Source organism: Callospermophilus lateralis, chromosome 2, assembly GCF_048772815.1.
Source record: "Callospermophilus lateralis isolate mCalLat2 chromosome 2, mCalLat2.hap1, whole genome shotgun sequence".
NCBI lineage: Eukaryota > Metazoa > Chordata > Mammalia > Rodentia > Sciuridae > Callospermophilus > Callospermophilus lateralis.
The window spans coordinates 191,776,212-191,792,047 of NC_135306.1; the positions used below are offsets into that span (position 1 = coordinate 191,776,212).

General features: G+C 40.0%; 1 protein-coding gene and 1 non-coding gene across 12 annotated transcripts in view; one reads left to right on the plus strand and one right to left on the minus strand.

The window, feature by feature from the left end:
• The window catches only part of Ambra1 (autophagy and beclin 1 regulator 1), a 189,844-nt gene that overhangs the window by 144,256 nt on the left and 29,752 nt on the right, over nt 1-15,836 (minus strand). For 5 of the 11 annotated variants that reach the window (XM_076847117.2, XM_076847115.2, XM_076847109.2 and 2 more), the window contains 6 exons: nt 7,744-7,997; nt 7,317-7,375; nt 6,606-6,789; nt 5,685-5,857; nt 4,205-4,271; nt 1,451-2,907 (listed from right to left, as the gene is read on the minus strand). In XM_076847117.2, the coding sequence (XP_076703232.1) occupies nt 1,451-2,907; nt 4,205-4,271; nt 5,685-5,857; nt 6,606-6,789; nt 7,317-7,375; nt 7,744-7,878 (2,075 nt within the window). In that variant the 5' untranslated portion in view covers nt 7,879-7,997. The remainder of the gene's footprint in view (nt 1-1,450; nt 2,908-4,204; nt 4,272-5,684; nt 5,858-6,605; nt 6,790-7,316; nt 7,376-7,743; nt 7,998-15,836) is intronic. The other 6 variants (XM_076847120.2, XM_076847119.2, XM_076847118.2 and 3 more) reach the window with 3 other exon arrangements.
• LOC143393155 (U6 spliceosomal RNA) lies at nt 3,307-3,410 on the plus strand. The gene has a single exon (XR_013090476.1). It is a non-coding gene; the product is annotated as a U6 spliceosomal RNA (small nuclear RNA).

The following is a 15,836-nucleotide window of genomic DNA, read 5'->3' on the forward strand; positions in this document are numbered from 1 at the left end:
GTCTAAAGTAACCTCCCAAAATAACAAGTACTTTATGTGTATAATCCATATTCCTCCCCTTGTTAGAAGCTTATGGCAGAGAAATTTCAGTTGCTTCAGCAGAGGATATAATGCAGAACAATATGCTGTTTGGATCCAACAGGCATATTCTGGGAGCTAGTGATTTCGCTAGATTTGACCTTTATAAAATTACAAAAAGAAGTCCCTAATAAATCAAGATAGATGCGCACGTAGCCATTCATGGAACATGTAGTGGGCGATCAACTACACCCACTCTTGTTTCTTTCATCAAAGAGTTGGCCAGGATGCCAATCCATGTATGGAGAAGCCTTCCTTCCATGAATTCCTTTTTCCCACGCCAGGGTGAATGTCCATCTGAAAGGTCCAGTCAAAGAATCCTGGGGCTTTGGATGTAGCTAAGTGGTAGAGTGTGTGCTGAGCATAGAGGAGGCCCTAAATTCAATCCCTAGCACCAAGAAAGGGAGGGTGTCACACACCTATCATCTCAGTTTTCCAGGATGCTGGCGTGGGAGGATCACTTGAGTCCAGAATTCAAGACCAGCCTGAACAACACAAGGAAACCCCCATCTTAAAATAAATAAATAAAATTCCTCAGAAACAAACAAAAATACCACAACAAAAAATTTTAGTTGAACAACTTAGGTGCTATCTAAAGACATATATCTGGCCAGGTACGGTGGCACATGCCTGTAATTCCAGCAACTGAGAAGGCCAAGGCAAGAAGATCACAAATTCAAAGCCAGACTCAGCAATTTAGCAAGACCCTGTCTCAAAATAAAACATAAAAAAGGACCAGGGATATAGTTCAGTGGTAAAGTATCCTTGGGTTCAAACCCCAGTACCAAACACACACACACACACACACACACACACACCTGGAAAATGTTTTTGAATTTTACTTACTTTACATAAATATCTGTGTGTGTGTGTGTGTGTGTGTGTGTGTGTCTTTGCCCTTTGTCAAGCTGCAGTATTCCAAAAGGGAATGAGAACAACATACAGAGCCAGTACAATATACTAATCTAAACCAAGAGGAGTTCTCTTTTGCCACTTATTCCCAGACACTCTAAGACATTTTCTTACCTCATAGTAACTACTCCTACATATACAACCCTTAAGAAGGTCAAAAAGCAGGGCAGAGGTCAATGGTTCTATCTCCTCATGCCTCTCTAACCTATCTGCACTCTTTTCAAGGCCAAAACCAGGTCCTTGGATTTAGCCAGAAATAGATCTAGTACTGCCAACTGACTCATCCTAGACCCAATCATATCTCTGCCACCAGAGAAAAATTTCCTAAGATGATGCAATGAGGAGATCAGAACCAGATGCGTGGGTTCAAGACACTTCAGCTAGAGCCACACCATCTATAGGACTGAAGGAAAAGATATGAGGAGAAAAGGCAGGGATGCAGAGGAAAGCAACAGCTTACCTCCTGAGGGAATCTTCCTCAGAGCTTTCCTCAGGCATGTCCTGATGTAAGGCTTCCTGTGATACAGTTCCAGATCTGCTGGACTGGGTGTAAATTCTTTCCCAGTGGCCTGTCTCCTGGTTAAAGGCCACCCCCACAGTCCTCTCCTCCTGTGGACTAGCAGAGTTGCTCAACTCCAGCCTGCTGGAGCTGGGTGTCTGGCCTTCAGTCCGCTCAAGAGGTGGTAACTGGTTGCCACTTGATGGCATGCCCTCAAAGGAGGTGGGGACCTGCCAGGAGGAGCTAGCCTCACTAGATGGGTAGTTAGGTGTGGTTCTTTCCCAACGCAGGGTATCATTGTTGAAGGTCAGGAGATTATGGCAAGCTCGGCAGCGATTCAGGTGGCCACGGGACAGGTTAGAGTTGTTCTCACTGCTGTGTGGAGTGGGCTGGTGGGAAGGGCCTGGCCTCTCAGATTCAATGTTATTGTTGAGCATTTCCTGGGCCTGTTGGGCCTGAGGAGCTTCCCCACTCAGGCTCTGGTCCAGCTCCTGCAGCCGGTCATATTCCAAAAAGAAGCGTCTCAGGTCACACTGAAGCTCGTGGCGAATGCTGCCTGAGTTGTTTTGGCTGGAGCCATTCCCTCCATCTGACTCAGTTGCCAACCCTGACGTTGGAAAACCCCTCCCTTCTGTGGCTGAAGTATACACAGAAGCCTGAGAGCCACCTTCCTGCTGTCTCAACACAGACAGCAAACTCACTGAGGAGGCACTGGTTCTGGGTGGGGGCATGGATTCCGCCTCAGAGCGTGAGTTCAGACTGAGTACTGTCCGGGTCCACTCAGATCCTGTCAGCCCAGGGGCTATTTCTCGGTGATACCTAGAAGGGTGGCTAGACAGAGGGCCTCCCAAAGAGCGACGGGTGGGACCCAGACTGAGGTTGCGGAGCGTGTTGCCAGCAGTGCTGCTCTGGACCGTACTGAAGGCAGACGGCCGGTTCAGGAGGCCCTGGTCCTGTTGCGTTGACGAGGCCTGCTCCGGGGGATGGAAGGGCTCGGTCTGTACAAAAGAAAAGGAAGGGGTAGTAGCTCTGGCAGAAGCAGGGGGGACACTGTCCTGGTGTGGCAAGTGGGAAGGAACTCGAGTGCCAGAGCAGCGGCTGCAAAGGCACAAGATCCCAGGGTGCTGGCAGCACTCAACTGTGTTGGGGTAACTGACCCGCTGTCGGAGCCTGATGTAAGCGGAAGTCCTGGGGCGCTCCGTGGAGGGCTGAGGGGGAGGCGGTGGGGGTGAGGGGGTAGCAGAATCTTGCACTGTGCTTTGCTCTCCCACCTGGATGCCAGAGGAGCGGGAGGACAGCATGTGCAGGAAATTATGGAGGAGAGGCGTCCGACGAACTGGCTGTGATTGCAGGAGAGCACGTTGACGGTAGTGGGATAATTCTGTTCCATCTATAGGAATTTCTGGTTCGTCATCACCCTGTAACATGAACCAGTGTGAGGCAAGGGTAGAGCAAGGCAGTTAGGTAGAAATTCCAAGTAAATCAAGAAAAACAACCACTAATCTCCAAAGAGAACCACCTTCTTAGATGAGCAACAACTTTCTACTCTTGAAGTACTAAGTACTAATAGACTTCAGATTCAGAATCATCTTATGCTCAATTACTCACTTGCAATTAGCAACATATTTGAATGAGTACGATAGCAAACCAATTCTCTTATCAAAGGCATCTCCATGACATAAAAGTAGTGAGGGGAAACTCAATGCAAAGCAGCCAAAGACACACAAGTGATAAGCTATTCAACACTCCATATTGACGACAAGTGTTACTTTTAATGAGGCAATCACTTGAAGGGGATGTTAAGAATTGACTCTACTGTGTTCGTTTCAGCAGCACATATACTAAAATTGGAACAATACAGAAATTAGCATGGCCCCTGCGCACGGATGACATGCAAATTCGTGAAGCGTTCCATATTTTTTGGAATACCATTTGACCCAGCTATCCCCTCTCCTTGGTCTATACCCAAAGGACTTAAAAACAGTGTACTAACAGGAACACAGCCACATCAATGTTTATAGCAGCACAATTCACAATAGCTAAACTGTGGATCCAATCTAGATGCCCTTCAGAAGATGAATGGATAAAAAAAAAATGTGGCGTATATACACAATGGAATATTACTCAGCAACAAAAGAGAATAAAATCACGGCATTTGCAGGTAAATGGATGGCGCTGGAGAAGATAATGCTAAGTGAAGTTAGCCAATCCCAAAAAAACAAATGCCAAATGTTTTCTCTGATATAAGGAGTCTGATTCATAGTGGGGTAGGGAGAGGGAGCAGGGAGGTAGGAGGGGAAAGAGGGGGCAGGGAGTTAGAAATGATGGTGGAATGTGATGAACATCATTATTCAAAGTACATGTATAAAGACACGAATTGGTGTGAATATACTTTATATACAACCAGAGAGATGAAAACATGTGCTCTATAAGTGTAATATGAACCGTAATACATTCCACTGATATATATAAATAAAATACATATATAATATATTTTTTATTTATTTTATATATATATAAAATAAATAAAAATAAAAGAATTGACTCTACTGTCGAGATTATGGCTGTAACTCTAACAATATAATCCAAAATAAAGTCCTGACTAGAAAAAAAGATCCAGATTCTGAGAACTGAAATCCAATCCAATCAGAATTAAAGTTCTCATTTAGAAAGTAACTCAGAGTTCAGATGGAATTGCAACTGCTGGACTCTTACCTGCTGATTAGAGGGGTTAACAATTGCTGTGAGTAAATAGTGTCCAAGTGGATCAAATCTCACCAGACTGGAATCACAGAAGAAAGAAATAAAGACATACATAGAGAGATTATGTTAACTGAGAAGAGAAACTATCTTCTAATTCACAACAATTGTGGGATTACCTAGGTATACACTTCATGCTTTCAAAACATTAAGAGACTTAAACAATAAGGCTAAATATTTCTTGCCAAAGTAAAGGAATGCATATTACAAAAATAACAATTTCACTTCTGAAAAACACCTAGGTTTGCATCTGAGAAGGCAGCATCATTAAGTACATATCTGTTCATATCTAAGAGCCCACTTCATAGTGAAGCACAGAATGCTCCTGTTTTCTACCGAAGGTTCAGTTCCTCCCTTATATAGCAGCTACACTGGCAAGAAGTATGTGCTCTTGTGGCAATGAACAGTATCAGTATCAAACAACATAGTTGAAACCAGAAAATCAGAACATATCCAACTACAATAGCAAAAGGATCAAAAGAAAACAATATATCAAAATAAGTAGGATTTTCTGTTTTATTTCTATGGTTTTTTTCGTTGTTTTTTTTTTTCCTCCTTTTTCTTTTTGCAGTGCTGGGAATTGAATACAGGGCCTTATGCATGCTAGGCAAGCACTCTGCTATTGAGCTACATCTTTGGCCTACCATGTGTAGGTTTTGTTTTTGTTTTTTTAGTTGTAGATGGACACAATACCTTTATTTTTATTTATTTATTTTTATGTGGTGCTCACACATGCCAGGCGAGTGCTCTACCACTAATCCACAATCTCAGTCTCCCATGAGTGTTTTGATCCTGAAGGCTCAATAAATAACACTTAGCAAATTGAAATCTCTATTGTCCAGTTCCACAGACAACAAAGGGTGAGAAATCCCCCACCAAGCTATCTAAAAGACCACCCAAATCTCTTTCAGGTTCCCCTGAACAATATCAAATATAGCTTTGAATCTAAAAATAGTTTCTAATGACCCTAGGTCTACAAAGACCAGAAAATGAAGCTAATAAAATTATGATGGCTAGAATGAAGAAAATTAATTGCTTCCTAGCTGATTAACCAGCTGTTTAAAAGCAGGAACAACGCTGGCACGGTGGTGCACATCTGTAATCCCAGCTACTTTGGTGGCTGAGGTAAGACGATAACAAATTTGGGGCCAGTCTCAGCAACTGAATGAGATCCTGTTTCAAAATAAACATTTTAAAAAGGGCTGGAGATATAGCTCAGAGATACAGCATTCACAAGCCCCAGTCAGGTTCAATCCCCAGTACCACTAAAAAAATAAATAATAAAAATAGTAGAAGGAGTTGTGGGGATAATAACCTGCCTTGAATCGAGATAACAATTGCCCTAAGCAGGGATAACAACCTGTCTCCCAAAGTGTAAATGTTCTCTGCCCTGTCAATCCTGTGCCAGACATTGCCAGTGGGGCAGAGCACTCACCGGACCCGTTCCATCTCACTAGCTGTTTTCACCACAGCAAAGGGCTCCCGTCGGCTCCAATCCCAGAAGTGGATCTCGTTGGCAGTAGCAATCAGCAGGAGCTGAGCCGTAGGGTGGAAAGCCAGGGAGGCAATGGCATTGTTGCTATCTGTGAACCAGCTTTCACTACCACCCTGCAAATGAACCAAGCCCAAATATTTTCAGATTATAAACTGCTAATAGACTGGGAAGTTAATTTCAAGATCAGTCCATGTGGGGCTGGGGTGTAGCTCAGTGGTACAACACTTGCCCAGCATGTGCAAGGCAATGGGATCAACCCCCAGCACTGCCAAAAGAAAAACAAAAACAAATGAGCAACCCATTTAAGATAAAATGATTACTTAATAGGACAGACTTTAAATATGTCCTTCATACAATAATGTTCAAGATCAGTGATCTGACAGTGACACTAATGTATCGAATAATACTGTCAGGTCAGTTCTTCAAGTTGTTTGCAATCTATAAGCAACAAGAGTTCCCCCCAGTTCCTGTTTCTGAAGCCCAAAAAAACTCTAGTGAGGTGCGTGACATGGTACAGAACAACCAACCCACTGGCCAGTCAACAGGACAAGGAACATCCTGCTTTGACAATCATGATCCGAGTACAGTACAATCCTGCTCTTAGCTCTAAGGCATTAGAAATCCAGCATGAACACATCTAAAAACCTTCTATTCTATCTCACAATATGCAGGTAGAAGGATAGTCTAATAGTTTTTCATCTCAGAATGGAAAACTATGAATTAGATTGTCTATCCATTAAGTGGGAAATGATTACACACACTCAGATGAAGTCCTTAAGACCATGGCTAGCTCTTCCAGACTTAAGAACCCAATGGCAAATAAGAATACCAAAGAAAAGGGCAGCCTAAGAAAATACTTACATGTAAATCCCAAATCCTAACCTCCCCATCTAGGCAGCCAGAAGCAATAAGGCCTGAGATGGTAGGATGAAAAGTAACACACCATGGAGTGCGGCGGTGTCCAATCAGAGAATGAACACACTTGCCAGTCTTCACCTCCGTAATATAGATATTATGGTTCACGTGGGTGGAGGCCAAGAGAGTCCTAGGGAATCAAAGAGTAGGAATGAAATTAAGAAGCATGTGGGAGGATAATAAACTTTCTCAGTTTTGGGCAACAGAGAAAATTGACACTATTCCCATCCCAGCATGAAAGAAACTAAGACTTGTGCATTAGGCAGCATATCTATGTACAACAGAAACACTCTAATTTTTAAAAGCTTTGGTTTTTCCACACTGTCCCCAAGTGACACTTGTTATCTCATAAAATATTTTTTGCCAGCTGATAAGGCCATCATGCCACCGGTGTCCAATATCACCCAGGCAAAGGATTTGTTACTGAGAAACTTTCCAAGTTTTAATGTTCACAATTTCCTTTAATATTCCCATTATTTTTCTGGTTAGCACTGCTCATCTACTTTCTTTTCTTTTATGTTAAGCTGGCAAAGTTCCACTTACACAGTGTTTCAGAAAACCTCTAAGGATTAACTCGGAAGATCAAGCTAGCCCAAACATACAAAAAGTAATGCTATCACAAATCTTAAGGTGAAATTACAGATAAGGACTAGGTACCTGTCCGGGCTGAAGGCCAGTAAGAAAGTAGAGCGTGGACTATCAGGAAGTTCTACTCTCTAGGAGACAAAAAAAAAAAAAAAATTAAAATATTTATAAACTGTGGCTTAACCTATCTCAAAAGCACATGGACCATTCTATATTAGAATTCATTATAAGTATAGGTTAAAAAAAAAAGCTGGAGACAATAATCAAGTTACAAACTCAGAGATAAGTCTAAATTACCATCAGAAAAAAATGTCTAAACAACAACAATATTTCTAGTCTTTAAATTCTTTCAAAATTTGTAAACTATCTCCCCAAATCATATATTCCAATTTTTCGATACAAGATAAATTATATTTCAATTCTCTATCATTAACCCATTCTAAGGTCCCATTCTACTGTCATCCCTACAAATCTATGTCAAAAATAACTGTTTGCCTACCTTGCCCTCCCACTTCATCCACCGGGTTTTATCTTCCACCAACTCCTGCAGAAGCCGCTGAGCTCCCATGGCCCGAGTGCCCCGTTCCCGGCCCCAGAGTATCCGGACAGCATTCTTCTCTGGGACAACCTTCATGGTGCTCAGTAGCCACTGCCACACCAGGTGCAAGAAACAAAGGAGCAAGTAATGGCTCCACACACTGAAGCAGCTAAAATGAGTCCATTCAGGTGCTTGTCAGTTATCCTCATGGAAATCTAAGGAATGGAGAATAATATCAAAGAACACCCATCCTGTAATTAAGGAAGTTTCCCACTACAAATATACTCCTAGCTCAAAGGGGAAAATATTCCTTTCCTATCTAATCATACCTTCCCCCAAAAGACACTTCTCCCCAGAATTTTTATTTTACCCTGTCCTATTCTCCATATCATTACTTTATATCTAAAGAACAGGTCATTCTTTAAAATAGCGAATCCGTAATTTTTCTTTCATCATGCAGGGAAAAACTTTTGCTCCTAATAATAAGGCCTAAAACCCAGCTTTTAAAAAGAAAAAAAATCACTGAGCATGGTAGTACATGCCCATAACCCCAGCAACTCAGGAGGCTGAGGTACAAGGATCACAAGTTCAATTCCAGCCTCAGCAACTTAGAAAAACCCTGACTCAAAATAAAAGATAAAAAGGGTTGAGGATATAGTTTAATGGTAAAGCATCCCTAGTCTCAAACTCCAGGACCAAAAAAGAAAAATAAAAGTAATAATTATGTATTATAAAATGTCAAACAATATTTGGTTCCTTACATTTCTCAACAGGCTGCAATCTAAAAAGTACACAACCAGATGCATACAAATACAAACAGAAAGCCGATGAGTGGCACAAGCCTATTATTTGGAAAGTTGAGGCAGGAAAGAAGGGCAAGTTCAAAGCACCAGCAACTTACCACCTGTCTCAAAATTAAAAGAACTGGGGCAGACCGGTTGTGAATACCTATAATCCCAGCGGTTCAGGAGGTGGAGGCACCATGATCATGAATTCAAAGCTAGCCTCAGTCAAAGTGGGGCTAACTAACTAACTCAGTGAGACCCTGTCTTGGCTTAGTGGTCCAACACCCCCGAATTCAATCCCCAGCACCAAAATATAAATGAATGAATGAATGAATCAATGAATAAATAAATGGACTGGGGGTGAAGTTCAATGTTTAGAGGCCCCTGGCTCAATCCCCAATACCTAATAATGATAGTGATGATGATAAAAGAAAGTAAGTAATGGGCTAGGGATGTGGCTCAAGCAGTAACGCGCTCGCCTGGCATGCACCGGGCTCTGGGTTCAATCCTCAACAACACATAAAAATAAAAAATAAAAGATGTTGTGTCCACCAAAAACTAAAAAATAAATATTAAAAAATTCTCTCTCTCTCTCTCTCTCTCTCTCTCTCTCTCTCTCTTTAAAAAAAAAAAAAAAAAGAAAGTAGTAATTTCAGGCTGGGATTGTGGCTCAGTGGTACAGTGCTTACCTAGCATGTGTGAGACGCTGGGTTTGATACCCAGCACCACATACATACATACATACATACATACATACATACACACATAAATAAATAAATAAATAAATAAACAGTGATTATAGTAATAGTAGTAGTTATATTCCACAGTAAGAAGACTCCCAAGTTCCTAGCCCTCTACAGCACACAGCTCCCTAGAAAGTGCCAAGGGAACAAACTTTAGACTCTATCCTCAGGATATCCCCCCATTATTCTTTGTTTTGTGCTGGGGATTAAACTCAGGCCCTCTCCTATGCTAAGCACGCACTCTACCACTGAGCCACACCTCTAGCCCTTCATCAATCATTACTAAATAATATAAATATGCACATAATAAAAAAATCAAAGGGCTGCAGACTAACCTCCTATATAGTATAAAAATAAATTATCAAAGGAAATAATCTTGGTGACCCTGACAATTCACAAATTAGGACAAAAATTCTACATGTAAACCTGACCCAAGTTGCCCTTTGATCAAACTGCTACACAAGTGAATAATTACTAACCAGACAGGTGCCACCTTAATGGTCCACTGACTCTGTAACTTTTTTTTTTTTTTTACCTAATATAGAGACATTCAGAAGACACACTTTGAAGATTCTTTATTCTAATAGTGCAATATAAAAGTACTTTCAAGAAATACATCTAAGCCATTTATAATTTTACAGTGAATGGTGAAAACAGTAGCAGTGCAATTAAAAAAAAAAAAACCCTGACCTTCTGACCTCCTGAAACTCAAGAGGAAGAAGAAAATATAGGTCATGAGCATTCATGATTCAGAAACTGTGATGTAACCTTAAGTTCCTAAAGGAATCAGAAAGAAGAGGAAAGAGCAGCTATAAATATCAATATCGAGACAATTAAAAAACTGAAGTTCAGGATTATCAAAGAGCCTGTCTTACCAATTTCCAGGGACCTAAACACACCAAAAGTTCAAAGGAGAGAAAGTCTGCCTAATTAGAACTGAGAGGGACTAAAACAATTGCATTTTTTTTTTTTTTTTAATGAAGACAGCTATTTGCTTTTGCTTTAAAAGGACAAGGAACTTCTCTGATATGCTCTTAATAGTAACCTGAGAAGAGATTTTACTGCATTCCCCATAAAACAAAAGGAGCTAAATCAAACTGAAGTCAGAAAGGCCTGTGGCTAAGGAAGAAATGCCAGTCAAGGGTGTTTTTCATTTCTCTTTTTTGAAAGGAAGAAAGAAGTTTCCCAATCTGTCCCTTAAAGTAAAAGTAGACTTAGACAAAGGGTGCCAAGAATAGTCTGTGATGCCACTAGAGTCCCCAAATCAATTTTCAATCACTAAAGGCATCATGCACAGGGCTGGGGATGTGGCTCAAGCGGTAGCGTGCTCTCCTGGCATGCGTGCAGCCCGGGTTCGATCCTCAGCACCACATACAAACGAAGATGTTGTGTCCGCCAATAACTAAAAAATATATTTAAAAAATTCTCTCTCTCTCTCTCTCCTCTCTCACTCTCTCTTTAAAAAAATAAATTAAAAAAATAAAGGCATTATGCACATAGAAGCAAAAGGATGACTGGAATATCTACAAAAGATAAATGCCAAGTTTCTGCCCCATTTCCAAACACACACCACCACCCAATAACATGAATGGACCCTGAAAAATTTTTTTCTGCTTAATTATAAGACATACTTATTATTTATTCACTAGTCATAAAAATCACCTAGAGTATGCTACAACACAGTGGAAACTAAGTTTATTCAGGTTCCCCTTGCAATTTGATCATTTGCTGGCTTATTACTCCACCCTCTAGCTATACGACTTTGGATAAGTTACTTAACCTATTTTTTTTTTCTCTTTCCTTTATTTTTTTTTTTAGTTGTAAATGGACACAATATCTCTTTATGTATTCATTTTTATGTGGTTCTGAGGATTGAACCCAGTGCCTCACAGGTATGAGGAAGCACTCTACCACTGAGCTACAGCCCCAGCCCCTACTTAACCTCTTTGATACTTTAGTTTCCTCCTCTCTAAAACCAGAATTGCAATATCTATTTCACAGACTTGTGGTAAGGATCCAAAAAGATCAGAGATATAGAAGTGTTAACATCATTACTGCTACTGTTGTCATTATAACTGAATCCTCTTCAGGGTTCATTAAGGATTCCCTCACCAAATAGTAGCAACTAAAACCAGAGTCCAGAATGACACAAGTTCCCCCAAAGTAGCAGATTTTGTTTTTCCTCTGGTACTAAGGATTGAACCCAAGGGTCACTCATCTGCATTCTCATTCCTTTTAATTTTGAGACAGGATCTCACTAAATTGCCAAAGATGGCCTCAAACTTGAGGTCCTTCTGCCTCAGTCTCCTGAGTCACAGGGATTATAGGTGTGTACCACTAAGCCGGAGAAGTAGCAGATTTTTTGGGGGGGTGGGGGGCAGGTATTACTGGGTATTGAGCTCAAGGGTACTCAGGACCACTGAGCCACATCACCAGCCCTATATTGTATTTTATTTAGAAACAGGGTCTCATTGAGTTGCTTAGGCCCTTCCTAAATTGCTAAGGCTGGATTTGAACTCCCAATTCTCCTGCCTCAGCCTCCCGAGCTGCTGGGATTACAGGCATAAACCACCAGCAGAAGTAGCAGATTTTACAAACAAAGTAAAAAGTATGGGGTGGGGTGGGGGGAATAAAATACCTTTGTCTGGCAACAGTAATTAAATGTGATTTGGGATACCTCTACATAGGTAAACTAAAAACCAGAACCAAGGCTGAGGTATAGCTCAATGTAGAGTATATGCTTAGCACATAGAGAAACTCTAGATTAGAGCCCAGCAGCAAGAACAAAAACACCAAAACAAACAACTTAGGGCTGTATTTGCAAAGTAATAATTCAGATCCTAAACTTTCCTTTGAAAAACCTCTGGGAACAGTACAGTAATTCAGTAAACTATAAGACCTACAAGGTTTTGTTAAAATGGAATCCAATGCTCTCATTTATTTGAGTAACTGCATCTCTCCTCTACTTCAACATGTCTATGAAGGCAAAGTCTAAGGATCAAATCAGCTACATACTAACAAATATTCTATAACACACAGAAATCAGACAAGGACTTAATTCTTAAAAAAAAAAAAAAAAAACTGGGGCAGAGTGGTGGAGATCAGTGGTAATGTGTGATTATCATGTACAAGGCCCTGGGTTCAATCCCTAGAACTGGGGGGAAAAATTTTTTTTTAACATACTAAATATAAAATTGCAATCCTCCTGACTCAGGCTCCTAAATCACTGAGATTACAGGAGTGTTTGTTTTTATTAATAAAATCTTCCAATAGGGCACTGCAGGATACTTCAAATGACACTGTACAGAACCCCAAGTCCAAAATCCAAGTACCACCAACCATAATGCATCTTCACACAGCCTTGGCCTGACTCTTAAGAATAGACAGAACTTACAAAAGGACACAGAATTTTGGGCCACATATCACAAATCAGAACTGTAAACAAGTAACACATTCTGAAGACAAACACACCCAGAAACAGAAAAACTCCAACTATTACACAAACTGTTTTTCTACTAATGTATAGACCACTAAAGCATATTTTAGTATATGCCAACACACTGTGGTTAAATCTAGATGGAGAAGTTAAAAGTAGTGTTTATTTTATTTTTCTTATTCATAATTTCTAAATTAGAGACAGTATAGTAAGTATAGTCATACATATGGACCTGATAATAAGATCGGCTGATCAAATTGCAGCTCAGAGTAGGGATGGAAGTGAGTGATAGAGTACTTGCCTACCATGTACAATGCCCTGGGCTGGGTCCCCAGCACCTAAAATCAAACAAACAAAAAGCTTTTTTTTTTTTTTTTTTTTTGTGTGTGTGTGTGTGTGTTTCATTTTGTTTGTTTGTTTGTTTTAACAGTCATTTAACCTCCCTGAACTTTAGCTTCCTCATCCATAAAATATGACTGCTGATAGTATGTACATTAGGCTTACCCTGAGGATTAATTAAAAGATTTACCATGTGAAACAGGCATGGTGGCACACACCTATAATCTCAGCTTATTGGGAGGCTGAGACAGAAGGATCACAATGTCTAGGTCAACCTCTACAATTTAGCCAGACCTTGTCTCAAAATATAAAAAAGGGCAGGGGATGTGTCTCAGTGGTTAATCAGAATCAAATCAGTTACATACTAACATATATTCTATAATACACACCTGTGGGTTCAATCCCCAGCACCAAAAATAAAAATAAACTCACTCATCTGGAATCCTCATAAATCAGTCAGTCAGCAGTAGATTCAAAATTCAAACAGTCTGGTTCCAGTCTAAATACGTACTTATCTTACTACAGAAAGATAAAATCTCCAACTGTCTCTTTCAATATTTCATGTACAAGGCCCACATGTATGGGGGCCTCAATCATGTTCCAATGTATCAACTGTAAGGTGGCTTTGTATTTTTGATGTTCATTTCCTCAGAGGAGGTCAAGACCACTATCCAATGCTGTGGTACACACCAGTAATCCCAAAGATTCAGGAGCAAGTTAGTAACTGAGCAATGTAGTAAAACCCTGGTTGAAAATTAAAAAATTAAAAAGGCTGTGGATGTGGTTCAGTGTAGAGCATCACAGGGCTCAATTCCTAGTACAGAAATAAAAAATAAATAAAAGTAGACTGCTAAACAATAAATAAAGGAATGATGCTGAGGAAAAATGAAAATCATTCTTTCACTCTCTCCTTTCTAACAATATATTTACATAGCTTTTAAGAGACAAAAAGGACTTCAAGTCCTCTGACACGAAATAACTCTGAAATCAATGAAGTACAAGAATATATACATCATAAAATTCAGCTACACTGTATTCACTCCTTCAAAAAAAAAAAAATAGGAAAAATTACCTATCAGGATATAGAGACAGATGCCATAATAAATATACTTTTTTCTGGCACCTGGAATAAGCTATTCATTTCTTTTTTTTTTTTTTTTAAAGAGAGAGAGAGAGATAGAGAGAATTTTTTAATATTTATTGTTTAGTTTTGGGCGGACACAACATCTTTGTTTGTATGTGGTGCTGAGGATTGAACCCGGGCCACACGCATGCCAGGCGCGCACGCTACCGCTTGAGCCACATTCCCAGCCCAAAGCCATTCATTTCAAAAAATAAAATCAACCGAAAATGTAATTGCAGAGTCTATCAAATCTGTGTATATCTTTTTGTCAAACATGAAACACAGAGTATAAATCAGAGGTAGAGTATAAATCAGAGGTAGAGTGCTTCCCTGGCCTCAGGGTAAAGCCCTGAGAATCTGTCCCCAACACCACAAACACACACACACACACACACACACACACACACACACACATTATATAAACATGAAAAACATAAGTATACTATGAACAGAAAAAAGGAAGTTTTCAGCAATACTCTCATGCCATCTTTTTCCCACCCACATGAAAGATGCATGTGACTAGTGACTCTTGCAATTTCAGAGTTGGACCCAAATAAGGATTCTCTTTAACTACCCTCAGTTTATCTGCCTGTGAATTCTACCCAAAATAGTCCCCACAAACTCCTTATGAATGTTAAAAACATGTTCTACCAACAAGCAAGACCCCCCCAATACTTTACGACTCTTGCTCTTATGCTATCCTACACCTATAAAGAACCAAGAACAACAGGATACAGTGGGGCACTCTTGTAATCCAAGTGACTCAGGAGGCTAAGGCAGAAGGATCACAAGTTCAAGGTCAACCTCAGCAACTTAGTGAGCAAGACCCTATCTCAGAATATTAAAAAAAAAAAAAAAAAAAAAAAGGCTTGATGAAAAAGCACCCCTGGGTTCAAACCCAGTACCAAAAATAAATAAATAAAAATAGAAGTGAGAACCTATTCTTCCTTCCTTGAATATGAGCTGAACTTTTATCTTGCTTTGACTACAGAATGCAGCAAAGAAATGCTAAAGAAATGCAGGATGCCCTGGAGAGAAAAACCACAGAGAAAGATCCTGGATATTAAGACACCACAAAGAGGGAGGCCACAAGGAAGACTGTCAAGGTCTGACACAAACGGACCTTCTAGCCCAGCCCAATCATCAGCTGAAAAGCAAACAAATGAATGATCCTCAACTGATGCCATATAGGACAGAAAAACCATCCAGACCAGCCCTATCTGAATCCTAATTCACAGGATTTTGAAAAATAATCATCGCTATTGTTTTTGGCCACAAATTTTGAGATAATTTGTGTACAGCAATATAGAACTAAAACATTACCTAATATCCAGTGCTTACAAATTATTAAGAATTTTCTACAGAAAATCTACTATCATGTGCATGAGGTGGCTCATACCTATAATCCCACCTGCTCAAGAGGGTAAGGCAAGAAGACCACAAGTTTGAGTCTCAGCAACTTGGAGAGACCCTGTCTCAAAATTTAGAAAAATAAAACAAAAAGGACTGGGGATATAGCACAGTGATAGAATGCCCCCTGGATTTAATCCTTAGTACTCTTAAGAACAAAAAAAGAAAAAACCTTCTCAATGCTCTGAAATGTATCAAAAATATAAAAATTAAATAAA